This window comes from Chelonia mydas, chromosome 5 (assembly GCF_015237465.2).
Source record: "Chelonia mydas isolate rCheMyd1 chromosome 5, rCheMyd1.pri.v2, whole genome shotgun sequence".
Lineage (NCBI taxonomy): Eukaryota > Metazoa > Chordata > Testudines > Cheloniidae > Chelonia > Chelonia mydas.
This window is the reverse complement of record NC_051245.2, coordinates 117,107,638-117,135,416: the sequence shown is the minus strand read 5'-3', so window position 1 is coordinate 117,135,416 and position 27,779 is coordinate 117,107,638. Positions and strand designations below refer to the sequence as shown.

Genomic DNA, 27,779 nt, shown 5'->3' with positions numbered 1-27,779 from the left:
AGTCCTGGATGTGACAAATGCAAGAGAAGTATTTGCAGACTGTGTGTGCTATATTCTCAGTGACTGCACTATTAATATTTGCAGTGATACTTTTCCAGGCATCAGTCCTAAATTGCTGATTCAGCTAATAGGGTGGGTCCAGAAATCAATGGGGATCCACCAAGCATAAATGTAGCCCTTTCTATGAAAAGTATGCATTGAAGTTGGCCAGCAAAAATATTTTTGTGAAAAATAAATCCCTCTAAAGACTTTCCACCTCATGTTCTGGTTATCTTATAAAACGAGATGCTGATAGTTGATATTCATAGAATACATGACATCTGCTGTAAATAATAGCCGATGTGGCAACACCAAAATGGAGCAGTATAGTTATTTTGGTGGATTCAGGCCAGGGCCAGCTTATCACATCATCTGGGCCACATATTGTGACAGAACCTCCTGCTCCTAAATTGTTGCCATCTTCTGCTTTCAGTAGACCACAGGATCTGCTGCCACTCAGAGCCATGCTCCCTGCTCTGTCTGATCTCTGTATGTCTCAGAGACTTTTCATCATTGGTTCTCAGCCCAAAAGACCCAGGGACAGACTGTGGCCTCTGATGAGATTGTTTTGCTTTGCCCGATGTAACAAAGAAACCTTAAAGCTGCCAATACAGCGCAGCACAGAAGATCTCCGGCGGTACAGAGTGGCATGGTCATCCTGTGTGTGTCAGAGTGTGCTACATTTCAACAATTCCCAGCTGATCTAGTGGTCCCCAGAAATTGCAGCAAGCCAGAATACATTTGGGTAGCCCAAAGGCTGCTTTAATTTACAACAGAAACCAAACTAGTTCCATCTGCCCTGAGTATCAGGGGGCACTGTGGTGATGAATATACCTCCTTTCCTTCCCTCACCCCAGGTCCCATGCTGCGTGGACCAAAGAATCAGGATCACAGGGTTGTAGGGGCTGTTGGACTTTTTTTCTTTCCCAGGCCATGGATGGAGAGGAAGGACTCCCTTGGTCCCACACAATGTAGGGAGAGGTAGACAGAAAGAGCAACGGGAACTTTCTTTTTATTTTTGCAAGGACGTTTTAGGTCAGGCTATTTGAGTTGATCCAGGCCTCATTTGGGTTTAATCCATTCCTGTCTGTAAAGCCATTTTAGTCCCATATTTCTGGAATTAATGGTGCACTCACATGTTCAAATAAATTCAACAAATTAAAAAAAAACCCTTGGTCATTTTAATCTTTAAAAATGATGAGTCATCCATAGAGCTGCAGGATTTGAACCTTTTGCATTACAGAAGTAAACCTAGTATGATAGATATAGCCACTTAGCTAGTGTGCGTCTGCTAATTACACATTCAGAACAGCCGTCCTTGCATATGGTATGGCTGTTGTTACATTTTTTGAATATCATTTTCTGTACAGATTCAAAATCCTCTAGGGAAAAATAAGTATCTCTTTAAACACACAGAGAAGGTATAAAGAGAAGATGGTTCAAGTACTCTGCCCTTGTGCTGTATATCTCGCACTCTAAAAAAAATTTCCCAACATGAAAAAAACAAAAGCCTAAGGACTCAATACAGTGTTGAAGTAACTGTTTACAGAAGTATCTGTCTAATCTATCTATCTATCTATCTATCTATCTGTTGTATTTTTATATTGGGCCAATTTATTTTTACAGTATATGCTGAGCACTGCCTGTGAAGAGAGTATTTCCTTGAAAACAAATTAATGTGTAAAATGCCTGAACGACGTACCCGTGCTTAACCCAAACTGCCTCCCATATCTTCTCAGGTGCCAAAAGCCCTACCTGCCTCCCACCCATCTGCCAAACCTCTCGCGTTCCCCCTTCACATACAGTGAAGCTGTGTGGTTTCAGTACAACACACTGAATATTAAAAATATAGGGAAAAGTCATGTAAATGGAATTTAATATCACATGAAATAGCACAAGGAATACTGTGCCGATTCTGTTATTCCATTTGTATTTAACTCAGTAAAAGCCTCCGTTTTTTCATTTATCAGACAGAATCCCCCGTCTATGGGACCACAGTGCTGCAGAATCCAGGGGCCTTGCCACAGAATTATTTCAAGGTTGCCATAGATCCTGGGGGGCTGTGGTTATAGGTGTAGAACCATTGTTCATACGGTGGCATGACATGGAGGGCTTGCCTGTGTTAATCAGGGCTTGTCTACGCTTATAAAATGCTGCATCTGGGTCGATGGAAGAATTCTCCCATCGACTTCACGCTGTCTACACCAGGGGCTAGGTTGGTTCAATGGAGTTGCTATGGGGTGTGGATTTTTCACACCCCTGAGCAACGTAGTTATATTGACCTAATTTCCTAGTGCAGACCAGGCCTCAGTGATCAGCAGAACTCACTAGGCTCAAAGGTGTGTTTCAGCTGGAACAAGCACTGAAAGGTCCAGGGGCCAGACTGAAAACCCAGTGGAGACTTCAGTAGGACTTTGTGTCTAGCACAATGGGGTCCTGGGTTCATAGGTGCTACGACAATACAAATAATTAATACTATTAATAGGTATCAGGCTGTAGCTGTGTACCTAAATTTCTTTGATCTCTAAGGATTGGGCTGAAAATCTCATGAGAACAGGCTATTTCCGGTCAGGCTGAAAATGTTTCATTTTGAAGGATGGGCAAAGTTCAGGTTCACTCAGACATGATCCAAGCAGATTCATTCATTCCTAATTCAAAGTGGTCTTAATCCACTTCTTGTTCTGCTGCTATTTGATATGATAAAAGGCAAATCAATCAACACACCGGGAGGAGCAGTATGCCTCACATCCTGTTACTTGGAAGGTACTTTTTTTAAAATTCCATCCCTTGTAGACAGAAGCCCTTTGGTGCTCGCAGTTTATTGCTTATTTATAGCTACTAAAATAGTGCCCTGCCACAGCCCGCAGAAATGTTCCCCCACAAGCCACTTGTGAGACCTGCATTGCCCTTAAAAATAGGACGGGCTTGCTCTGTGAATCATTCCTTCAGGGAGGACGATCAGCAAGAAGCTGAAATGGAGATTAAAAAAAAAATTATGCTATTTCTACATCTGCAGAGAATTTCTCCCCTTCCCCCTTCATTAACCAAGGCGCTAAGGGGGCTGAGAACTTGCAGATGCAACAGACAGTCACTTTTCAATTTGACAGACAGGTTGAGGACACATGTTGTAACAATGTTCATTTGCTTCCACTACTTCCTGGTCTCAGAAAAGCCGAGCCTTGTGTATTTTACAAATTTGCATTATAGATAAGTTGGCTGACACAAGAAATTACTGTCAAAAATAAGTGTGACAAAGATGCACATTGGGAGTGCAGATAATTGTGTGTGTACAGTATGGTTGCTGGAGCAGAATGCATGGCAGGGTTTTCAGATGGGAGTGGTTCAGAGGGCCACCTGCACGTCTGTATTTGGGGCATAGAGTGCAGCCCGTGACACTCTTCCTTCGCCCAATTTCTGCGTGATCACGGCACTCTGTTCTCTTCAGTGCCACACAGCCGTGGGGACCATAGTGACTAGGAAGAGGAATTTTCTACTGAGGTGGGATGGATGGGGCTTCTATCGGGGGTTCTCATTCAGGCTTCTTAGCCTACCTATCTTTCTTTCTTTACATATTTATATGGCCCCTATCTGAGCACCTCACATTCTTTAATGTGTTTATCCTCACAACATCCATGGGAGGCAGGGAACTGCTATTATCCCCATTTTACAGATGGGGAAATGAGGCACAGAGAGGCTAAGCGACCTGTCCAAGGTCACACAGGAAGCCAGTGGCATAGCAAGGATGTGAACATAGGTCTCCTACATCCCGGGTCATCCTTTTCTGGCTGCTTAGAAGTTTTGTCCAGATAATGTTGTCTGGGCCAAAAGGTACATTCTCCACCCAGGGCTCCTAACCCCTGCTGGCCTGAGAAACAAAACTGTGACTCAAGCATCATCATAATGAATGACCAATAGTCACCAGTCATTAAAAGGTCACACTGAAATAAATTTCAGTTGAGAAAGCTGTCCGTCCCTAGAGCACAGCTACTCCCTAGGCAAGCCCTATGTATGAAGTATGAACATGGCAATAAAAAGGATAGGAGCATCCCTTCACTCCTGGACCCACTCCAGGCCCTCCCTCAGTGTTGTACGACAGTGATATTTATTTAAATAGGAAACAAACAAGTAACAGGATGAGCCAGGTATGGCATGTTCAGCTACACACATGGTGTACTTCTTATAAACATAGCTGGTACATGCCACAGCCATTAACTGGAGAAACCATCACAGCTGTAGCCCAAGGCACTTTCTAAAGGATAATGACTAGCTCAGAAGGGTCCAGCTGCTGCCCTGGACCTTATTTCAGGCCATTAACACCAGTCATTTTTGAATCCCACACAAACTGCAGTGGGCCAAGCTAAGAATTGCTTTTATAGTTTCTTCAGAGAAATACTAAACTTACAGGGTTATACACTGGCTCTGAATGTGCACATATGGCTCCCACTAAAGCCAAGACAGGGCTGCACGTTCACTTCCAAAGCCAGACTATGGATCTTAATGTGTTTCTCACGTTGCTGTTGTTTCTTCAGAGAGCCACTGGGACTGCGCTTGAATGATATTTCTGCTGATCTGGGCCTTTACAGCTCATTTAGTACTCCAGCAGTGAATTAATAGCATCCCATCAAATAGCACCAACTACAAGCATATGTTCATTTCTTTGTACCTTTTATTTTCCCATAGTCTGCAAAGTGCTTCCAGCCAGGAAAAAAGGCAGTGTTCAGGAATTATCCACTTATCAAAGGGGAGATGGTGGCAAGAGGAAGAACTAATTTTTAATCAGAAGGACAGATAAAGTTGACGGGAATGTATTGTGCTAAATAAACTGATTGTGTCAACACAAATACCACCTGATCTCGCACAGGTTCACTTTTTTTCTGTTGCCGAAAAGAAAAAGAACTGCCTATGTTCCAAAGGGACATTCAATAAGAGATCAGACCCCAAAAGTAATGCAAGTAATGCAAGAAGTGCTTTCTCACAAACTAATGATCTTATTTTACTTTCTTTATCCTCTTTCTTTGGTCAAATGCACTGGAGATGATAGAAAAGACTTAAAGTGCTGGAAAACACTTTTTATCTTTGGAGGAGGGTTATAAAGGCACAATTCACCTTCTCTTATGACATTTGATTATTTATTTATTTATTTGTATTGCAGTAGTGGCTATAGGCACTGCCCCATTGTACTAGAAATTGTATGTCTCAGTTTCAGGGTAATTGCATCTGTATTTCCCCTCTGTGGTCCCTGAAGGGCATCCACTTATGGTTTCTGGCTCCTCAGCCATCACCTCTCTTGTATGGTGACCCACGTCTTTCTCCCTCCTGACAGGTTTTAAGGCTGCCTAACACTGTGATATCCCCAGCAAGCCAGTCAGACCGAAGGCCAACATTGTGCTTTGCTTTCTCTCTGAGGGCTCTAACCAGTGTATTGCAGCAGTTAAAAGTTACCACACAGCTCGTTCTTAGCAAGCACATTGATTCTTAAGGTAAAAGCATTACAGAGAAAAAATATTAAGAACAATAAAAGAGCCTACACGCGTGCTAAAAGCTGACCAGAGCCTACCTCAGCTCCAACTGAGGGGTCTGATAGGTGTCACTCTTTCCAATTCCACAACTGGGTTTGCCCACTTGATTACATGTTCATGTCAGTTTTTGGATCAGGAACCAGAACCCTGACTGGACAGTTCAGCTGTTTCTTGATACAGTTTGGGCCTTTTATCTCCAGTCTCCAGGACCAGATAATCAATCGCCAGTTGATGGCTCTCTCCTCAGGCCCTAGATACAAAATAGGCCGTGCTTTTGTATAATCAGAGTTGTGGAATTTGGATTAACTGTTCCTCAGGGATTCCCCCCGCTTAACACTTATTGTCCCAAAACTCCATGCCTCTCTGGCACATTTCAATAGTCTTCTGAACTCCTTACGCTTCCCAGAATTCACATCTGTCACACTCCACAAACACATAGTAAGAAGCAATCTATGCCCTAAAGACCTCACGATGTAAATAGACAAGATTCATAGATTTTAAGGCCAGAAGGAACCATTAAGATCGAGTCTGACATCCTGTATGACACAGATCAGAGAACCTTACCCAATAATTTCTGCATCAAATCCATAAATTATTTTTGAGCAAGGGAATATTTTTAAAAAAAGACAACCAAGACAGGGAAAGGATAGGAGAAAGTATGATCATCTCCATTGTACAGATGAACATAAGAACATAAGAACTGCCATACTGGGTCAGACCAAAGGTCCATCCAGCCCAGTATCCTGTCTACCGACAGTGACCAATGCCAGGTGCCCCAGAGGGAGTGAACCTAACAGGTAATGATCAAGTGATCTCTCTCCTGCCATTCATCTCCACCCTCTGACAATCAGAGGCTAGGGACACCATTCCTTACCCATCCTGGCTAATAGCCATTAATGGACTTAACCTCCATGAATTTATCCAGTTCTCTCTTAAACCCTGTTATAGTCCTAGCCTTCACAACCTCCTCAGACAAGGAGTTCCACAGGTTGACTGTGCGCTGTGTGAAGAAGAACTTCCTTTTATTTGTTTTAAACCTGCTGCCCATTAATTTCATTTGGTGGCCCCTAGTTCTTATATTATGGGAACAAGTAAATAACTTTTCCTTATTCACTTTCTCCACACCACTCATGATTTTATATACCTCTATCCTATCTCCCCTTAGTCTCCTCTTTTCCAAGCTGAAAAGTCCTGGCCTCTTTAATCTCTCCTCACCTGGGACCCGTTCCAAACCCCTAATCATTTTAGTTGCCCTTCTCTGAACCTTTTCTAATGCCAGTATATCTTTTTTGAGTTGAGGGGACCACATCTGTATGCAGTATTCAAGATGTGGGCTTACCATGGATTTATATAAGGGCAATAAGATATTCTCCGTCTTATTCTCTATCCCTTTTTTTAATGATTCCTATCATCCCATTTGCTTTTTTGACTGCCGCTGCACACTGCGTGGACGTCTTCAGAGAACCAGCCACGATGACTCCAAGATCTTTCTCCTGATTAGTTGTAGCTAAATTAGCCCCCATCATATTGTGTGTATAGTTGGGATTATTTTTTCCAATGTGCATTACTTTACATTTATCCACATTCAATTTCATTTGCCATTTTGTTGCCCAATCACTTAGTTTTGTGAGATCTTTTTGAAGTTCTTCACAGTCTGCTTTGGTCTTAACTATCTTGAGTAGTTTAGTATCATCTGCAAACTTTGCCACCTCACCGTTTACCCCTTTCTCCAGATCATTTAGGAATAAATTGAATAGGATTGGTCCTAGGACTGACCCTTGGGGAACACCACTAGTTACCCCTCTCCAATCTGAAAATTTACCATTTATTCCTACCCTTTGTTCCCTGTCTTTTAACCAGTTCTCAACCCATGAAAGGATCTTCCCTCTTATCCCATGACAACTTAATTTACCTAAGAGCCTGTGGTGAGGGACCTTGTCAAAGGCTTTCTGGAAATCTAAGTACACTATGTCCACTGGATCCCCTTTGTCCACATGTTTGTTGACCCCCTCAAAGAACTCTAATAGATTAGTAAGACATGATCTCCCTTTACAGAAGCTATATTGACTTTTGCACAACAATTTATGTTCTTCTATGTGTCTGACAATTTTATTCTTTACTATTGTTTCAACTAATTTGCCTGGTACTGACGTTAGACTTACCGGTCTGTAATTGCCAGGAACACCACTAGAGCTCTTCTTAAATATTGGCGTTAAATTAGCTATCTTCCAGTCATTGGGTACAGTAGCTGATTTAAAGGACAGGTTACAAACCATAGTTAATAGTTCCACAATTTCACATCTGAGCTCTTTCAGAACTCTTGGGTGAATGCCATCTGGTCCTGGTGACTTGTTACTGTTAAGTTGCTCAATTAATTCCAAAACCTCCTCTAGTGACATTTCAATCTGTGACAATTCCTCAGATTTGTCACCTACAAAAGACGGCTCAGGTTTGGGAATCTCCCTAACATCCTCAGCCATGAAGACTGAAGCAAAGAATTCATTTAGTTTCTCTGAGATGACTTTATCGTCTTTAAGTGCTCCTTTTGTATCTCGATCGTCCAGGGGCTGGACTGGTTGTTTAGCAAGCTTCCTGCTTCTGATGTACTTAAAAAACATTTTGTTATTACCTTTTGAGTTTTTGGCTAGCTGTTCTTCAAACTCCTTTTTGGCTTTTCTTATTATATTTTTACATTTAATTTGGCAGTGTTTATGCTCCTTTCTATTTACCTCACTAGGATTTGACTTCCACTTTTTAAAAGATGCCTTTTTGTCTCTCACTGCTTCTTTTACATGGTTGCTAAGCCACGGTGGCTCTTTTTTAGTTCTTTTACTGTGTTTTTTAATTTGGGGTATACATTTAAGTTGAGCCTCAATTATGGTGTCTTTGAAAAGTGTCCATGCAGCTTGCAGGGATTTCACCCTAGTTCACTGTACCTTTTAATTTCTGTTGAACTAACCTCCTCATTTTTGCATAGTTCCCCTTTCTGAAATTAAATGCCACAGTGTTGGGCTGTTGAGGTGTTCTTCCCACCACAGGAATGCTAAATGTTATTATATTATGGTCATTATTTCCAAGTGGTCCTGTTATAGTTACCTCTTGGACCAGATCCTGCACTCCACTCAGGACTAGATCAAGAGTTGCCTCTCCTTTTGTGGGTTCCTGTACCAGCTGCTCCAAGAAGCAGTCATTTAAAGTATCGAGAAACTTTGTCTCTGCATTTGGTCCTGAGGTGACATGTACCCAGTCAATATGGGGATAATTGAAATCCCCCGGTATTATTGAGTTCTTTATTTTGATAGCCTCTCTAATCTCCCTTAGCATTTCATCATCACTGTCATAAATATAAAGGGAAGGGTAAACACCTTTAAATCCCTCCTGGCCAGAGGAAAAACCCTTTCACCTGTAAAGGGTTAAGAAGCTAGGATAACCTCGCTGGCACCTGACGAAAATGACCAATGAGGAGACAAGATACTTTCAAAGCTGGAGGGGGGGGAGAAACAAAGGTTCTCTCTGTCTCTGTGTTGCCTATGCCGGGACCAGAGCAGGAATGCAGGTCAGAACTCCTGTAAAGGGTTAATAAGCAATCTAGTTGGATATGTGTTAAATTCTGTTTTGTTTAAATGGCTGATAAAATAAGCTTTGCTGAATGGAATGTATATTCCTGTTTTTGTGTCTTTTTGTAACTTAAGGTTTTGCCTAGAGGGATTCTCTATGTTTTGAATCTGATTACCCTGTAAGGTATTTACCATCCTGATTTTACAGAGGTGATTCTTTTACTTTTTCTTTCATTAAAATTCTTCTTTTAAGAACCTGATTGATTTTTCATTGTTCTTAAGATCCAAGGGTTTGGGTCTGTGTTCACCTATGCAAATTGGTGAGTATTTTTATCAAGCCTTCCCCACGAAAGGGGGTGTAGGGCTTGGGGGGATTTTGGGGGGAAAGACGTTTCCAAGTGGGCTCTTTCCCTGTTATATTTGTTAGACGCTTGGTGGTGGCAGCAATAAAGTCCAGGGGCAAAAGGTAAAATAGTTCGTACCTTGGGGAAGTTTTAACCTAAGCTGGTAAAAATAAGCTTAAGGGGTTTTTCATGCAGGTCCCCACATCTGTACCCTAGAGTTCAGAGTGGGGAAGGAACCTTGACAGTCACTATCACTATCCTGGTCAGGTGGTCAATAATAGATCCCTACTGTTATATTCTTATTAGAGCATGGAATTACTATCCATAGAGATTCTATGGAACATGTGGATTCATTTAAAATTTTTATTTCATTTGATTCTATATTGTCTTTCACATATAGTGCCACTCACCCCCCTCGCCCCGCACGACCTGTTCTGTCTTTCTGATATATTTTGTACCCTGGAATGATTGTGTCCCATTGATTGTCCTCACTCCATCAGGTTTCTGTGATGCCTATTATATCAATATCCTCCTTTAACACGAGACACTCTAGTTGACCCATCTTATTACTTAGACTTCTAGCATTTGTGTACAAGCACTTTAAAAACTTGTCACTGTTTATTTGTCTGCCCTTTTCTGATGGGTCAGATTCTTTATGTGAATGTTTCTCGTCTGATCTGGCCCATACTTTATCCTCTTCTATCCTCTCCTCCTGATGAAAACCTAGAGAATCTCTATCAGTATACTCTCCTCTAAGAGAAGTCTCAGTCCGATCCACGTGCACCTCTGCAGCAATCGGATGGGGGAACTGCGGCAGGGAGAGAGTAAGTGATTTGCTTAAGATCACGTGTGAAGTCTGTGGGAACTGAACCCAGATCTCCTGATTCCCAATCTATACCCCACCACACCACTAGCTCTGCTAAAACTTCCTCCAGAATCTTACATTGGCTTCAGTAACAGTTTTGACTGTGTATGGAATGGCAGGGAAGCCGGCCCTTAAAGATAAGCTACCAAAATAGAGAGAGTTTTAAAAATATACCACAAATAAACAGACTTCATAAACAGTTATATATCTTTCATACTATCCTCATTTCTGTTAGAACAAATGAGATATATTCCTGTTCAAAGAGGGATTTTCCCTCCCAGTAGAGTTTCTCCTCTTAGTGTTCCTTCAGCAAAGTTTTTTTTTCTGCCATAGAAAATGTTGTGTGTGCAAAATCTTGCAAGTACATTTTCTAGCAACAAGGTAGTTATGGGCAAGTTTTCAAAAGTCGGTGCCTGAAGTTAGGCAACTAAATCCATACCTACGCATCTAAATAGGAAGCCTGATTTCCAGAAGTGTTGTGCTAACACTAATTTCAAGAGCTGTAATGGGTGGGAGCTCAATACCTTTGAAAATTAGGCCACTTATTTTTCTACCGATATATGGATTTAGGTGCCAGGTTTGAAAATTTTGCCCTAGACCTCCCCATGCCAAAGAATGCACCTGCAATTATTTATAACCATAAAACGTTTCCTTTAATTATGTACAGAGACAAAACTGGGAGCATGAAACCTGAGGTATATTTCAAAATAAGGCCCACAGTGGTGAGAGCAAAACTATTTCCATGGCAATAAACTAGGGAGTTTAATATAATATATAACCAGAAGAATATGACTTCATTCCAGGGCAAAGCAGGAGATGGATTGATGGAGAAAATCTTTATATTTCTTAACCTGTAAGCGCCTTGGGGCAGGGGCTGTGTCTATATTTCTTCAGCGCAGATTCGATCCTGATTGGGGACTCTGAGCAGTACTGAAATACATGTACTAGGACAGATTTTCAAAAGGGCTCAGTTCCCATTTAGGCAGCCAAATGAAGCCAGATTTTCAAGCACTGAGCAGTTTCACTTGGGTACCTAAATGGGAGCTGTTGTGAAAATCTAGTGTAATAAACAATGAACATCCTTAGATATATCTCAGTCCAGATCACAGTGGACACATCACTGCTATTGGAAGTAACTGGCACCCTGCTTGGCAGCTGGGAAGCCAAGGGCACAATAGGTCATGGAGACTGAACTACCCTCTCACACTCAGTCCTGGGATAATGGGGTACAATGCCACTGAAGGCAAGTCAGGGATGAATTTTTCCTATTGTACTGGCAGAGAATCTGGCACTGCCTGTCCCCATGCTGTACCAGGTCTGTAGTTAAATAGAGGGGACTTCAATCTCCAAGGCTGTTAATCCTCTCTCTCGCACGCACACACACCCCCATCCCCCCACGAAAAATGTCTTTATTAACAGGAAAGAAAACATTTGTCACTACCACTGAAGAGACAACCTCCAGATGGGACCCCGTGTTCTAAGAAATGGGATCTACATTAAGATTTGCCAAGCTGGGGGTGCTAATTTGAGGACTTCTCAAATTTATTTAAAAAATGGAAAATACTGAATTCCTTACTTGTATTAACGAGAAATGAAATCTGGCCAGTCATAAACCAGGCCAGCACACTAAACTTCATCCCAAGCCCCCTAATAAATGTCCTCCTTTGTTTTACAGCCCTGCTAAATGATGTACTATATCACTACAGGCTTACTAGGAGACATCTGTTCTGAGGCCAGCTGCTCTCATTTCTGAGAATGAAGTAATATCATCCAGTCCAAACAATAGGATTTTAATACAGCCATAAAATCTTTTATGTCATGAAAAGATTAAAACACATTCTCACAAATTTGAATGACTAAACTCCTTGCAAAAACAACAAGGAGTCCTTGTGGTACCTTAGAGACTAACAAATTTATTTGGGCATAAATCTTTCATGGGCTAGAATCCACTTCATCAGATGCATGGAGTGGAAAATACAGTAGCAGGTATCAATACACAGCACATGAAAAGATAGGAGTTGCCATATCAAGTGGGAGGTCAGTCTAAGAAGACAATTCAATTAACAGTAGGATACCAAGGGAGGAAAAATCACTTTTGTAGTGGTAATGAGAGTGGCCCATTTCAAACAGTTAACAAGAAGATGTGAGTAACAGTAGGGGGAAATTAATATGGGGAAAATTAGGTTTTGTAATGACCCAACCACTCCCAGTCTTTATTCAGGCCTAATTTCATGGTGTCCAGTTTGCAAATTAATTCCAGTTCTGCAGTTTCACGTTGGAGTCTGTTTTTGAAGTTTTGTTGTTGAAGAATTGCCACTTTTAGGTCTGTTATTGAGTGACCAGGGAGGTTGAAGTGTTCTCCTACTGGTTTTTGAATGTTATAGTTCCTGATGTCAGATTTGTGTCCATTTATTCTTTTGCATAGAGACTGTCTGGTTTGGCCAACGTACATGGCAGAGAGGCATTTCTGGCCCAGGATGGCATATATCACATTGGTACATGTGCAGGTGAACAAGCCCCTGATGGTGTGGCTGATGTGGTTAGGTCCTATGATGGTGTCCCTTGAATAGATATGCGGACTGACTTTTCTTGTCCTTTTAATTAGTTCTGTTTTTCTTCCCAAGTGGGGCACCTGACCCCCCAGTCCTTTAAAACAGAATGCTCCTACTGTCATCAATGGGAGTTTTGCATGAGCAAAGGCTACAGGATCTGGCCCTTTGTTAATATAGGGCTTGATTGGTTTCAGGTTTCAGTCTGCAGCCACGAGGGCTAAAAATTTACTCTTTTATAAAAAATGAAACTGAGAGTCTCATGTAATCACTTGACTCCAGCAGCTGGGGCTTTAAGAAAAAACATCAACTATCAAGAGACTCGGGATAAAATCACAAGAGGTGGCAACATGGGGGCTTTTTATTTGGATGACTAACAAGATTTAGGAGCCTAACTTTAGGCACTGATTTTTTTTAAATCTTGGCCTATGTCCACATATTTTCCACCAGTCGTTTTATACCCAAAGTGCAATAAATAGATTGAAAGCACCTCCTTTCCACTGAGGACTTTGGGTGATTTTGGTTTTGTTTTGTTTGTGCATGCCCCACAAGATGCTTCATAAAAGCATACAAATATTTTGCAAAGTCGGTCACTCTTCTTGACAATAAGAAGTACAGTCATCTAGATCCCGAACCATCACATTCATTAATTCTTTCTGAGGAATTTAAACTGAGATGGGTCAGAGACAACGAGACTTGGGGTTAGCTTTTTCTTGAAAGGTCAGCTATGTAAACTATGACATTTTTACCCTCTGACATTTCCAATTAATCTGCATGAAATCCCAGTAATTCTCCAAATACCATGTCTGAAAAAACGTCATACATTATGTTGTATTGACATGCATCACCACGACTGCCGTGTAGAAATGTATGTAGTCATTAATTTCATGCCAATCCCCAGAACTGGTTAAGTGAAGCACAATCTCTGCAGCTGACACTAGGGGAGTAGATCCTGCTCACAGTCCAAATGGATTCTTCAATAAAGCGAGATCAGGGACTCGCAGCAGCAGAGGTGGACTCTGATTAAACATGGATCATATGGATTCCATATGGAATCTGCTTGATTTTTCTCTCTCTTACACACACACCACCACCACCAATAATGTCATGCAGCCAGTCAGAGTACAGGGTTTTATTAATCAGCGTTGCCAGCTCTCATGATTTTATTATGCGTCTTGTGATACTTGGTGTTTTTCTTACAGCCTCAGCTCCTGGAGGCAAGTGACTTTGTGAGACTATATGAGACTCTCAGCTTTCATTTATTTAAAAAGTAAGTTTCTTACTTTTTAAAGCTTTCCTGGTTGCAAAGCAAAGCTTGAAAATGTGACACAAGCACACCTGAAAGGTTCAGAAACTAGACAGGAAATAAAAAGAATCCCACTGTATTATTTTTATTAAAATCTCACACTTTTAAAGATCGATCTCATGGGTTTTTTGGCTCCTGACCTCACGGTTTATGAATATTTAGGGTTGGCAGTAGTGTTGGCTGTACTGTCATTATGCAAATTGGACCCCCCCTGAGTCAATCAGGATGTGTGGCGTTGTGTGTGGGTACAATCTGGAGTCAGTAGTGGTACAGCATCCTGCTGAGATGAATATCAGACAATTCCATTTCTGTGCAGGAAGAAGGGATAAAACCACAGCATGCTCATCCAGAGGAATAAGCCTTCAGCTTCTAAGCTACAGTGTCTAGTATCAAAGCATGTTTTTTCCTAGCAAGGTAATAGCTTTTCAAAACAACCGTATTCTAGGGAGAGCTCCAAGATTTATGGATAGTAGTGAACGGGGAGATGAAAGAACCCCAGGTAGTAGTAGGACAGACTGCATCAATGGAATATCTGACTGCATGTTAAATGCTCCAGCTTGCAGAGGAATTTCTCCACTGTGAAAAGACTTTTGTATCCCATATAGATTGCCAAGGAATCCTAAAAAAAAAGACTGCTGATATGTAAAGCTGCAATTACCATAGCCTTGGGAGGATTAGATTTTTATAGGTCAATGTCGATAAGTGCCAATGTCATACCATACACACACAAACCAACAGAGTATTTCCATAGATGATAATCTACGCTTACAGATAGGCAAAGTAAGAAAAATGCTTCTTGAGAACTTATTTGAGTTTGGTTTAATGATATTTACACTGTATATTTTGACGTGATATTTTAACAATTATTAGGGCTGAAAAGCGATTAAAAATGAATAGCCATTAATCGCGTGATTAAAAAATTAATTGTGATTAATTGCACAATTGTGCTGTTAAATAATAGAATACCATTTATTTAAGTATTTTGGACATTTTCTACATTTTGAAATATATTGATTTCAATTACAACACAGAATACAAAGTGTACAATGCTCACTTTATATTTATTTCTGATTACAAATATTTGCACTGTAAAAAAACAAAAGAAACAGTATTTTTCAATTTACCTAATACAAATACTGTAGTGCAATCTCTTTATCATGAAAGTTGAACTTATAAATGGAGATGTACAAAAATAACTGCATTCAAAAATAAAAATGTAAAACTTTAGAGAGTCTACAAGTCCATTCAGTCCTACTTCTTGTTCAGCCAATCACTCAGACAAATGCTTGGTTATATCTGCAGGAGATAATGCTGCCCGCTTCTTGTTTATAATGTCACCTGAAAGTGAGAACAGGCTTTCTCATGGCATTGTTGTAGCCAGCGTCACAAGATATTTATGTGCCAGATGCACTAAAGATTCGTATGTCCCTTCATGCTTCAACCACCATTCCAGAGGACATGCGTCCATGCGGATGATGGGTTCTACTCGATAACGATCCAAAGCAGTGCGGACCAACGCATGTTCATTTTCATCATCTGAGTCAGATGCCACCAGCAGAAGGTTGATTTTCTTTTTTGGTGGTTTGGGTTCTGTAGTTTCTGTGTCAGAGTGTTGCTCTTTTAAAACTTCTGAAAGTATGCTCCAGACCTCATCCCTCTCAGATTTTGGATGGCACTTCATTTTCTTAAACCTTGGGTTGAGTGCTATAGCTATCTTTAGAAATCTTTATGTTTTGTCAAATCTGCAGTGAAACTGTTCTTAAATCAAACAACATATGCTGGGTCATCATCCTAGACTACCAGAACACAAAAAAAAAAAAAAAAAAAAAAAAAAAGGTAAAATGTGGGTAAAACCATGGAGCAGGAGACATACAATTCTTCTCCAAGAAGTTCAGTCACAATTTAATTAACACATTTTTTTGAACAAGCATCATCAGCATGGAAGCATGTCCTCAGGAATGGTGGTCAAAGCGTGAAGAGGCATATGAATGTTTAGCATATCTGGCACATAAATACCTTGCAATGCTGGCTACAAAAGTGCCATGTGAATGCCTTTTTTCACTTTCAGATGACATTGTACATAAGAAGTGGGCAGCATTATCTCCTGTAAATGTAAACAAACTTGTTTGTCTTAGTGATTGGCTGAACAAGAAATAGGAATGAGTGGACTTGTAGGCTCTAAAGTTTTACATTGTTTGGCTATTGAGTGCAGTTAACAAAAAAAATCTACATTTTTAGGCTGAACTTTCACGATAAAGAGATTACACTACAGTACTTGTAGGAGGTGAATTGAAAAATACTATTTCTTTTGTTTGTCATTTTTACAGTGCAAATATTTGTAATAAAAATAAATATAAAGTGAGCACTGTACACTTTGTATTCTGTGTTGTAACTGAAATCAATATATTTGAAAATGTAGAAAACATCCACAAATATTTAATAAATTTCAATTGGTATTCTATTGTTTAATGGTGCGATTAAAACTGCGATTAATCTTTTTGAGTTAATCGCGTGAGCTAGCTGCAATTAATCGACAATCCTAAAAATTATTAAGCTTTAACCTTTTAAATCTGTGCATACACTGTCATTAAATAATTGTCTGACACCCCCCTCATAAGTTCCCATAACTGTGAAAATTTAAAATTGACGGAAACCTTAATACTTAAAAATAAACATCAATATTATCCATCAAAATTATACAAAAAAAAATCCAATTCTGCCAAGCCTGCATAACCAGAGCAAAATGTAAATAGCTAACTTAGGTCCTGTGAAACTAGATGAAACCTGTGTCTTACAAGTGCTCATTTCTATATACAGTGCAAACACCAGGTTCAAGGATATAGGAAGATAATGCGTTCAAATTACCTTCCCAAGACAATGAATAAGGAAATTCTTTTCATGTAAATGCTAGTCTTGTATGTATGTGGTCTTTCAGAAGAAAAGACCCCTACAACACTCACTGAAGAGAGTTTGTAGAAGATGGAGACACACTAGTGACTATATAGTAAAGGGCCAGACTGTTGGGGTATGTCTACAGGACAGCTGGGAGCGAGTCTCCCTGCCCAGGTAGCTAGACTTGTACAAGACAGGCTCAAGCTAGTGCACTAAAAATAGCAGTCTGGCCATTCCAGCTCAGGAGGAAGCTCAGGCTCTCAATTCCACCCAAGTTCCTAGGCTTGAGAGCCCAAGCTCCAGCCTGAGCCAGAACAAACACATTGCTATTTTTAGCACGCTAGCTTGAACCCTACTAGCACTAGCTCAAGGCCCGCTATCATGAGTCTGTCTACCCGGGCTGGGAGGTTCGCTCACCGTTGCAATGTAGACGTACCCTTGTTGGACCATGACCATGTGCATAAGACTAGGGGAGTGTCCAAGTCTCCTGTATATAGTGACAACTTCTTGCTAGTGCCCTCTTGGAGCAGAAAGGGCAAGGAAGAGACGAAGCCTTGGCCGCATCTTCCCACATCCATGATGATTAGCAGAGCTGGCTCACAGTCTCCGTGTATGACTATGCTATTGGGAGGGCTGGCACCAAGCTTTCCTGAGCTCTGCCTAGGGCAGGGGGTTTTTCCTCCAGCCCCTAATGCAACCCAGAGCATAACTGCCATTATCAAGACCTTAGATCATGCTCAAACATTACGCATTCAGTGTTCTGTGTCCATCAACCCCATCTCAATAGCAGCAGAGTTTGCAAGGCCTGCAAGCACAGCCTGAATGCATTGGAATCCCCACAAGTTCCATGCCTGTCTCTTACCCTGCAGAGCTCAGCGGGATTCACATAGGAGCAGACATTTCTGTGAATAACTGGAATACCGAGAGCTATTATAGTAAATATTGTTTAAAAATAAACAAGAAGGGCTGTAAACCCTCATGCTTCAGGGCATAAGCCAGACTCTTACTATGGGGGACTAGGAGAAAACTTTCCCTGAGGGCAAGTTATCTCATAATTGACTTCTGGGGGGTTTCTGGTACCGTACTCCTGGCCACTCTTGGTGACAGGATACTGAACAAGATGGTTTGATCCAGTCTGGTAATCTTGTGAGCCAGTGCTCCCAGAGTCTGAAATACCTGCAGATTCGATCCATGTGTGACATTCCTTCATGGTGAGAGAGAGCCACTGATTTCCCTCTCTGGGTCCTTCAGTCAGTGGCAGCAGCAGGGGGAGGAAGAAGGAACCTATTCCAGCTCACCTCAAAGCAAAGGGATCTGGGAGGAACTCAGGGCCTCATTACAACTCCCCCCATAATAAGCATTCAGGAAACCAGCAGGGACCAGGGTATTGGAAGGAGCCAGGAGCTGCTGGGATGGGTGTGTGGGCAGAGTCTGGAAGAGGGATTGTTGGGGAAGGGGGTGGAGAAAATTGGTGTTCTTATAGGGGTAGAAGGAGGAAGGACTTGCAGGAGGTAGGAGTAGGGAGTCTATATGATCGGTGGGGAACATTCCCTCATTTTGCCCTTTTCCCCCCTTAACCTCCCCAATCCCTCCTTCCCATTAGCTTTGTCCTGTTTCCCTCTGCCCCAGGAGTACCCAGGGTTGTGAGGCTACTCACCACCACCTGCCCTTAACATGAATCAGTCTTGTCCGTGCCTGCTGTGGATCAGCTCCCTGAAACCACCACCCTCTGCCTTTCAGGCCTCGCTCTCTGTTCCCTGCAGTGTCTGGCCCCTTATCCAACTCACAGAATTACCAGGCCTGCTGTACCCAAAAGAACAGAACGTACCAGCTTGTAAGATTCAATTCAGGACCAGCACTTTGCTTAACACCACAGCACTGGGATATGTTTATAGTGAACACAAATAAGTTTATGGTCAAAGACAGATTCAGGAGATGGTGAGTGAGGATAATGGAAGCAAATGGTTAAATATAAAACAAAATCGTAACACACTTTCTAGAGACTAAACTTAACTACCATGTTAACCTCCTGTCTAAAGAAGTTTGTCTCACTCAAAGTCCTTTGCAGCATTTCCAACCAAGGCAGGCTGAGACCCCACTTTCATGAATGCAAGCACACTGTCCGGTTACTTCCTTGGTGCTGGATAACAGAGACTTCTTTGCCTTTTAGTAATAACGACAAAGTTCATTGTCTGTACCGTTAGAGATGATACCCCCATGGCTTGTTTTTTCCTGTGAGCTCCTTTCTCATTGAGTTTACATCTCTCCATTAACATTTGACTTTGTATGTAAGTGTGCCTTTGCTGTGCTAGCTTACAGTGCTTCACTGACATCCTGATGGAGAGACATGTTTCCTACCTCTTGTCTGGAGGAACCAGACTCAGGCATATCACCTTTTGGTGACCTGTTCTTAACTTACGTGATTAAGAACAATTTTCTGATTGATACGTAACTCCTTGCATAGTGCATGTACATACATTTCACAGTGAGACTGGTGACCAGCGTAACACTGGCTTTCATTGGAGACCTCACGTGGCATTCTTTGATGAACCTGAATGTACTTATCAGAACCAGGAGATACCTGTACCCCTTTGCACCCCCTTGTCAGTTGACATTAAGACTTTGTTGGGTCATAATGGCAGGAGAGAACTTGGTGTTATTAGGGGTAAGAGGTGGACGTCTGGCAAGCTTCTGGGAGTCTGGGGTACGTAAGGTTGTTGGGGAACTTTGTCTCATACTGTGAATCCTACTCTACTAAAAGCACCCCCAAGTTAATGATTTCATGCCATCAGTTTTTAAGTAGAAGTTCCTGATGATTTCAGTAGAGATTTCTACTTAAAACCTGATAGTATGACACGGTCTCCTGTGAGCAGTTCTTAACCTGTGGGTTCCTTGACGCCTATTGGAGTGATTTCAAAATATTCTCAATTTGGGGCCAAAACCCAAAATATTTCAACTGGGAAAATCTCATGAGCCCATTCTCCTCTCTGGGCTGGGCTCCCCAGCCAGACTACCTCTCCCAATATGCACCAGGTTCAGGGACCCCCATGATGCATTAGTTCCCCTTGCCAACAGAGGTGCCCGTAGTGTATCAGGGGAGATTAATCTGACGAGGGAGCCTGGACAATCAAGGAGATCATGAGGCAATGGGTGGCATTTCAGAATCTAAATATTTCAGTTTGGATTTTTTTTTTCCAAAAAAGGTAAAAAATTACTGCAGAAAAATTCCTATTTTGTGACCACTAGCTGACATGCTGCCAGCACTGGGTGTGGACAGGGTATGGAGCTGTGTGGGGACAGAGAGACAGCTCATGGTTGCTCTTGGATCCATGTGGTTCGACCCTGCTTTCCCATAGAACCTTGACCTCTGCAAGTTCTGCCTCTCGGTGCAATGCTAGCCACTCCTCCCTTGGGGGATAATACGATGGGAGTGGAGAATTTCAGGAGCCGGGGATTTTCTGTGGTAAGACCTTATCTCCAAGGTTCCCAGTACAATTCTGTCTGAACTTTAGTGAAAAGCACCTCCCCCATGCCTTGTTAATGGTGTGCATGACTGATTTCTGCTGGTTCCTTGGGCAATAGCTTAAAATAGGTTTCACTATTTGTAGACAAGAGATCAGGTTATGCTGTGCAGAAACAGCTTGTTGTGCATTTATTGTAAATTGCCCCACACCAATGCACTGTACATGGGTTTATCCCACTACACCAAACTCTGCCCTCCAAATTCTTGCACATGCACCTCTGCAGTTTGTTGGAGTTGCCCACAAAAATCGGAAGGCAAAATTTGGCTAGTATTGTGTAGTGTATATAAAGATGACAGTCTTGGGGGGAAAAAAAGTTCTCTCATTTATGAGTGAATGTATGCAATGTTTTTATTCACTGCAGGGCTTGGACTGCCACCTCTTTCAAGATTTACTGAAGAGGAAGCGTGTCTGAGCTTCATCTTTAAATAGTCACTTAACTAGTACCTTTGTCTTCTTAACAGTTTTTGCCAGAATCCTGAAGGCTCCTGAATCCCACAATGTCACCTTTGGGTCTGTGGTGACTCTGCGGTGCGCAGCAACAGGCATTCCCGTTCCCACTGTCACGTGGCTTGAAAATGGAAAAGCTGTAAGTGCTCCTTTTATACCTCTGACTAATGAGGGCTGGTATCAGGAAGCAGCATGATCTAATGAATAAAACACAGAACTGGGAGTCAGGAAGTTGGGTTCTATTCCTGTCTGAAATGATGTGGCGTGCCACCTTGGACAAATCACTGAACCTCGCTGAGTCTCATTTTCCCCATCTGTAAACTGTGGATAATCGTACAGTGCTTACCTGCTTCGTTGAGATGTTGGGTTGAGTGACCTGTTCATGATTGCAAAGTGCTTGGTAATCCTTAGATGCAAAGTGTGTCAAGTATGGTTATTAGTAGTAGTGCTCTACGTCAATAGAGCTGCAGGTTTGATTTAGTGTTTTATGGGGCTTTTCTCACCATCTTTTCTGACTTGCCTTTTAATGATCCCTTTGATAGGTAGCCAAATATATTAATAATAATAGGGCAAAAAGATGACATGCTGACTCTGTTTACAGAGAGAACCATAGCATGGGACTGCTGTGAGATGTTAGTACCAGGTTGATGTTCTTCTAGCTAGATTGCGGGGAGGGTATGTGCCAGGATATATTAGGGCAAGATATCTTTATAACAAACTGCCCACACATAATATTTATAGGTTCATTGACTTTAAGGCCAGAAAGAGCCATTGGGTCATCTAGTCTGACCTCCTGTATAACACAGGACCTTAAATTTCACCCAGTTACACCTGTAATAAGCCCAATAACTTGTGTTTTGCTAAAGCATGTCTTCCGGAAGGGCACCCAATCTTGATCAGAAAACATTCAGAGTTGGAGAATCCACCACGTCCCTTGGTAATATGGTCCAATGCTTAATCTCCCTCACCGTTAAAAAAGCGTGCCTTATTTCTAATTTGAATTTGTCTGGTTTTAATGTCTTGTTTCTTGTTCTGCCTTTCTACATTGATTGAGAAGCCTTTCAGTACCTGGTATCTACTCTCTGTGAAAGTACTTATGCACCATAACCAAATCAGTTCTCAATGTTCTTTCTGCTGATCTAAACAGTTTGAGTTCTTGAAGTCTCTCACCATAAAGCGTTGTCTACAGCCCTCAAATCATTTTGTGTCTCTGCATCCTGTGCAATTTTCAACATACTTTTTAAAATGTGGACACCAGAAGATATGATTCTATTACCAGTCTCACCAATGCCATATACAGAGGTAAAATCACCTCCCTAAACCTGCTCATGACCCTCCAAGGAGCTCATCAGACCTTCTTTTGCCATAGCATCACGCATGTTGAGTTACTTGTCCATTATATCCCCTAAATCCTTTTTAGAGTCACTGCTTTCCAGGACACAGTCCCCCATTTTGTAGGTATGACCTATATTCTTTGTTCATAGCTGAATGACCTTTGGCTGTATTAAAATGCATTTTGTTTAAATGGGCCCAGCTTATCAAGCCATCCAGATCGTGCTGCATGACCGCCCTGTCCTCATCCTTATTGACCACTCTACCAATCCTTGTGCCATCTGCAAATTTGATCTGCTGTGATTTCAGATCACTGATAGAAATGTTGAATAGCATCAGACCCAGTACCGATCCCTTTAGAAACAGCCCTATTTGATGATTCCCCATTGACAATAACTTTTTATGATCTCTCTGTATTAACGCAGGTACTGCTAGAACCTGCAAAAAATCCTGCCTAAAATGCTTTCCGAATTTGTGAACTGCCCCCACTCATGTTCTGCATTAAGGACAAAATTTTTGCCTGCCCAGAATGGCTGCACACAGCAGGACGAGGGCATGGGGAGCAATGTCCTCTACTGTGAAAATTAAAACAAGCAATGGACCAGCAGCTCCACTGAGTATTAGACATGACTCCCAGGAAGCATGTTCTGCTGGTTTATGGGTGATGTCCCAAGACTGCTGTCAAGGTTCCTTCCCCACTCTGAACTCTAGGGTACAGATGTGGGGACCTGCATGAAAGACCCCCCCCCCAAGCTTATTCTTACCAGCTTAGGTTAAAAATTTCCTCAAGGTACAAACTTTGCCTTGTCCTTGAACCCTATGTCCTTGAACCCTACGAAGCGTGTTAAACAAAGAACAGGGAAAGAGCCCACTTGGAGATGTGTTTCCCCAAAAATATCCCCCCAAGCCCTACACCCCCTTTCCTGGGGAAGGCTTGATAAAAATCCTCACCAGTTTGTACAGGTGAACACAGACACAAACCCTTGGATCTCAAGAACCATGAAAAATCAATCATGTTCTTAAAAGAAAAATTTTAATTAAAGAAAAGGTAAAAGAATCACCTCTGTAAAATCAGGATGGTAAATACCTTACAGGTTAATCAGATTCAAAACATAGAGAATCCCTCTAGGCAAAACCTCAGTTACAAAAAGACACAAAAACAGGAATATACATTCCATTCAGCACAGCTTATTTTACCAGCCATTTAAACAAAAGGAAATCTAACACATTTCTAGCTAGATTACTTACTAACTAACAGGTATAAGGCTGCATTTCTGATCTGTTCCCGGCAAAAGCATCACACAGACAGTCAGACCCTTTGTTCTTCCAGCTTTGAAAGTATCTTGTCTCCTCATTGGTCATTTTGGTCAGGTGCCAAAATCTTAGCTTCTTAACTCTTTACAGGTGAAAGGGTTTTGCCTCTGGCCAGGAGGGATTTTATAGCACTGTGGACAGAAAGGTAGTTACCCTTCCCTTTATATTTATGACAACTGCTGATACACAAGGAATGCTCCCGAACTTGCTGTCCCCAGGCAGAATGGCTAAGGAACCTTCTGCTCTCCATTACCTCACTGCTTAGGGATGGCAAGGGCAGAATATTGCCTTAACTACTTTGTCAGTTGGCTACTTGTATATCATCTTATGAGTAGTCAAATGGCCTTTTCTATACATCCTCAATTCCTTTAATTCATCTTTAGTAACCCTGGTAGAAGATCTTTAGGGACACTTTACTTTTCACCCTCATTCTTTTCTATTGATCCCCTCTATCCATTAGGGTTCAGTATGTGCAGGCTTTGTGATCTGCAGGGACACATATTTGAGTACCCAAAGTGGATGAGCATATTACATGAGAAAGCTTGCTTGAGGTCTGAATGAAAATCAGACTCTTTCCGCATTCAGTTTTTGGACCGTATAGCACAACTTTTTTTATAGCTGGGTTTAATATTTTGCAAGATCAAATGTTATTGGGACCTATTTCCGACAGTGTATCTTTCTAGTGGCATAAGCTTTTGGAGGTGAGCACTGTGTAATGACCTAGAAGGTAGGCACCATCTTCGCCCTTCTGCAGTATGCTAGCAGATGCTGGGCTTTGCAGATCAGTTTTCCGTTGGAGGAGAAATCAGTGAGGTGGAGTCTGGGTATTTTTTAGTGCAACTTGTATTCAGTGTAAAATTAACAACAGCCCTTGAAAACAGGCGGTCACAAACACCAGGCAAGGCAATCTCCTCTTTCAGGAATCACAGCTCAAATGCCAAGACCTGGTTCCTGGGAAGAAAATTTGTACCAAGGATTAACAGGAGTTACAGAGATTAAGACAGAGAGCAAACTCTCCTCTGCTTGCAACTGCTCCACCAAAAGGTACTGATATCACAAAACTAGCAACAATGCGTCCAAGACTGCACAGGGGCCAAACGCTAAGAAAAAGATCTTGTAAGACCATGTGTAACAGTACTAACTGATGACTCCTACATTATCTTTCTAGTTGTGGCATCTTTGCGGCATTATACTCCCATGTGCTTGCCTTGCGGTTCATGCATTCGGTATGAATCACATGCAGTCCCCATCATTCACATTCACTCTCCAGATTTCTGTGGCGTGTTCTCCTGGGTGCTGGGCAAGGTGTGTTCTTATATTCTTTCATAGCCACTCTCTGCTGCTCTTATATCTGAGATCACACTCCTATGGAAGAGCGGCAGAACAGCTGAGAAAACAGTAGAACCACAGAATTCTCTGCCTTCTTTGCAGGAGCCTTCCAAAAAGCAAGATCTCCCCTCCCCTTACCACTAAATAGGCCTCAATATATCAAAAGGAGCTCTCAGCACAGGATCCTAAATGCCTGTTGTCTGTAGTATCAATATCTTCTCCCACAGCAACTTCCAGCTCCTTTGCCTGACCTGGTGATTTACTATTGCCTTTGTTCTGAATAGATCCAGTCACTACAAACTTATCCCAGAGAAAAGAGGGTCTGATCAATACACCTGGCCTCCAGCCAAGGGCTGAACTTTGTATACTCAATCCATTTCTTAACTGGGCATCGTTTGGGCTGGGGTCAGATCCGCTCCAGCCTCTATGCCTCCGAGGCAAAATCAGTCCCAAGAGGAATGCCTTCACGACCACATAGCTTTAAATATGGTAAGGAGACCTTTCTTTAATGAGTGCCTGCCTTTAGTAAAGTTAAACCAGGAAACAGGTGGAATCGAGCACATGTATTTAAAGACTGACTTGCAAGCAAGCAACAGCGAGTAATTTGAGGCTGTGATCCCTGCAGTGTCTGTGTTGTTATAGTCTCTGGGTGCTGACCTGTAATTGTCCTGAAGTTTAACGAGATGAAAGCACTGTAGTCATTAAACTGCCATGGAACAGAAAGATGAAAGTTCCTCTAAACAGCAGCTGTCTTGACTTCCCAATGAACAAACAAACAAAAATACTGTTCCAATCCTGTTTCCCCTCGTTAGCCATTGCAAGACATCAAGGGACTGACCTATAACTCTTTGTTGTACTGCAAGTGAGAATTAAGCTAAAACACAAAGATGTGGTAAAAGCCTCTTCCTTCTTAGATTCCAAAATGGAATTTTAAAAAGTTAAAGAAAATCCTACTGGGGGAAGGAAAAAAAAAAACGTACACAATTTCTTTAACAAGTAAAGGAAATCAATACATTTAATGAAGACAATCTCAGGTTCCAAGTAGAAAAATTAACAGCCAATTTGTAAGGTCTAAAAATACAATGACCTGAAATTTTCAAGAGCTACATCAGAAAGACAAGGTGGGCGAGGTAATATATTTTTTTGGACCAACTTCTGTCGGCGAGAGAGTCCAGCGTTCAAGCTTACACAGAATGCTTCCTCAGATCTGGGCCATAGACTTAGGTCCAATAAAAGATATTACCTCACCCATCTGGTCTCTCTACTACCCTGTGACCAACATGGCTACAACAACACAGCAAAAGCTACCTCAGGCTCTCTCATGCTGTTTTACATAATGCAAGAGACAGTTGGTAATGCTCTAGCTGTTTGCAAGCAAAGTCAAAGGGGATCGTTTTCACACAAAGAGGCCTTGAGCTGAAATTGGTTATTGGATTATTTTCAACTGTAGCATATTCCCCTGTTCCTGAAATTTCTATCAACTGACCTGGCAAGCAAAGCATTTTGTATTGTGTGATCCAGGCTGAGAAGGAACAGTCCTGACTCACTGTTCTCAGATTTCCTTTCTGAGGCCCATTACGCTGAGTAAAACTCCACAGAAGATCCCAGACTTGACTCAGACCCTTTCATGTTTTGGCACTGATTGGATACACAGGAAGAAGAGTTCAGAGGAAGGGAGGGAGGCTTATTCTGAGACAGTGATCCATGGATCAGAAGTTTCGGTGAAAAATAAATTAACTGACAGGCTCCATGCTTGCAGAGAAGCTAACAGCACGGTCTAAGGATGAAGTCTGAAATGTAAGAGAAGCATTTCAAGGAAGAAACGTATTAAAGCCCAGTCAGCCTGGTGTACTAGCTCAACTATTATTGCACCTGGTTGAAATCCAGGAGACCTGGGTTCAGGCTCTGAAGAAATTCCTTTTCCATACCAGCAAGAATGATTGCAGTTTTGCATCCAAAGAAGTAGGGGCAGGACAAACTCTCTTTGCTCAATTATCTAATCATGAACACAGGTAAATGTTTAAGAAAGAATGCATTCCTTTCCTCCGAAGCTGATGTCATGGATGTAAGGGGTGGGGATGTCTTTTGGTTTTGTGTTTGTTCCTCTCCTAGCACAGTGGGGTCCTGGTCCAGAATTTGGGCCCATAGCCACCACTGCAGTAAAAATAGACAATAATAATCGCATGCATCTGTGTGATAGGGCTTAACCCCGCCATCATCTGCAAGGCCAGCAAATGCACCTTATTAGTCATGCATTGCTCCTGGGGCGGTGAGCAGCTAATTGGCTCATTGCCAAAAGGCATGGAGATAAGCCCTAATAAATAAACTGAAGGAGTTTAGTTGGGGGAGGAGGAAGAAATGGCAGAGGAGACAGGTCTCTCTGACTGAGAGAAGGCTAGGGCGCACAGACAGAGACAATGGGGGGCAGCACAGTACAAGGGTAGCATAGGTTCCTGCAAGGGAAGCCCTGAGATGGTGTCTGTAAGTAGAGAAGACTTGAGGAGCCCCAAAAGGCAGGAGAACTATTCAGTTTTGTTTGGGCTTGTTTATAATACCCCTGAAGAGGTTAGAACTTAGGTGACTTGGACGAAGGGCTGAGACACAGAAGACTGGGGCCAGAGTGAGGTGACCAGCAGGAGGCGCTAGAGCTGAAGCTAGCAGCTACATCCTGCACCAATGCAAGGGGGTGCTCTGGGGGTGAGTAAGCCCTGCCGCAGTCCTCCTTTTTGCTGATTTCGAACACTGTACAATGCGCAACCAAA

At 42.0% G+C, this 27,779-nt stretch overlaps 1 protein-coding gene across 1 annotated transcript in view; it reads left to right on the top strand.

The window, feature by feature from the left end:
- Positions 1 to 27,779, top strand: part of MUSK (muscle associated receptor tyrosine kinase) — an 89,674-nt gene that overhangs the window by 26,516 nt on the left and 35,379 nt on the right. Inside the window, exon 6 of the mRNA XM_037902969.2 lies at positions 21,057 to 21,181. Within this exon, the coding sequence (XP_037758897.1) occupies positions 21,057 to 21,181 (125 nt within the window). The remainder of the gene's footprint in view (positions 1 to 21,056; positions 21,182 to 27,779) is intronic.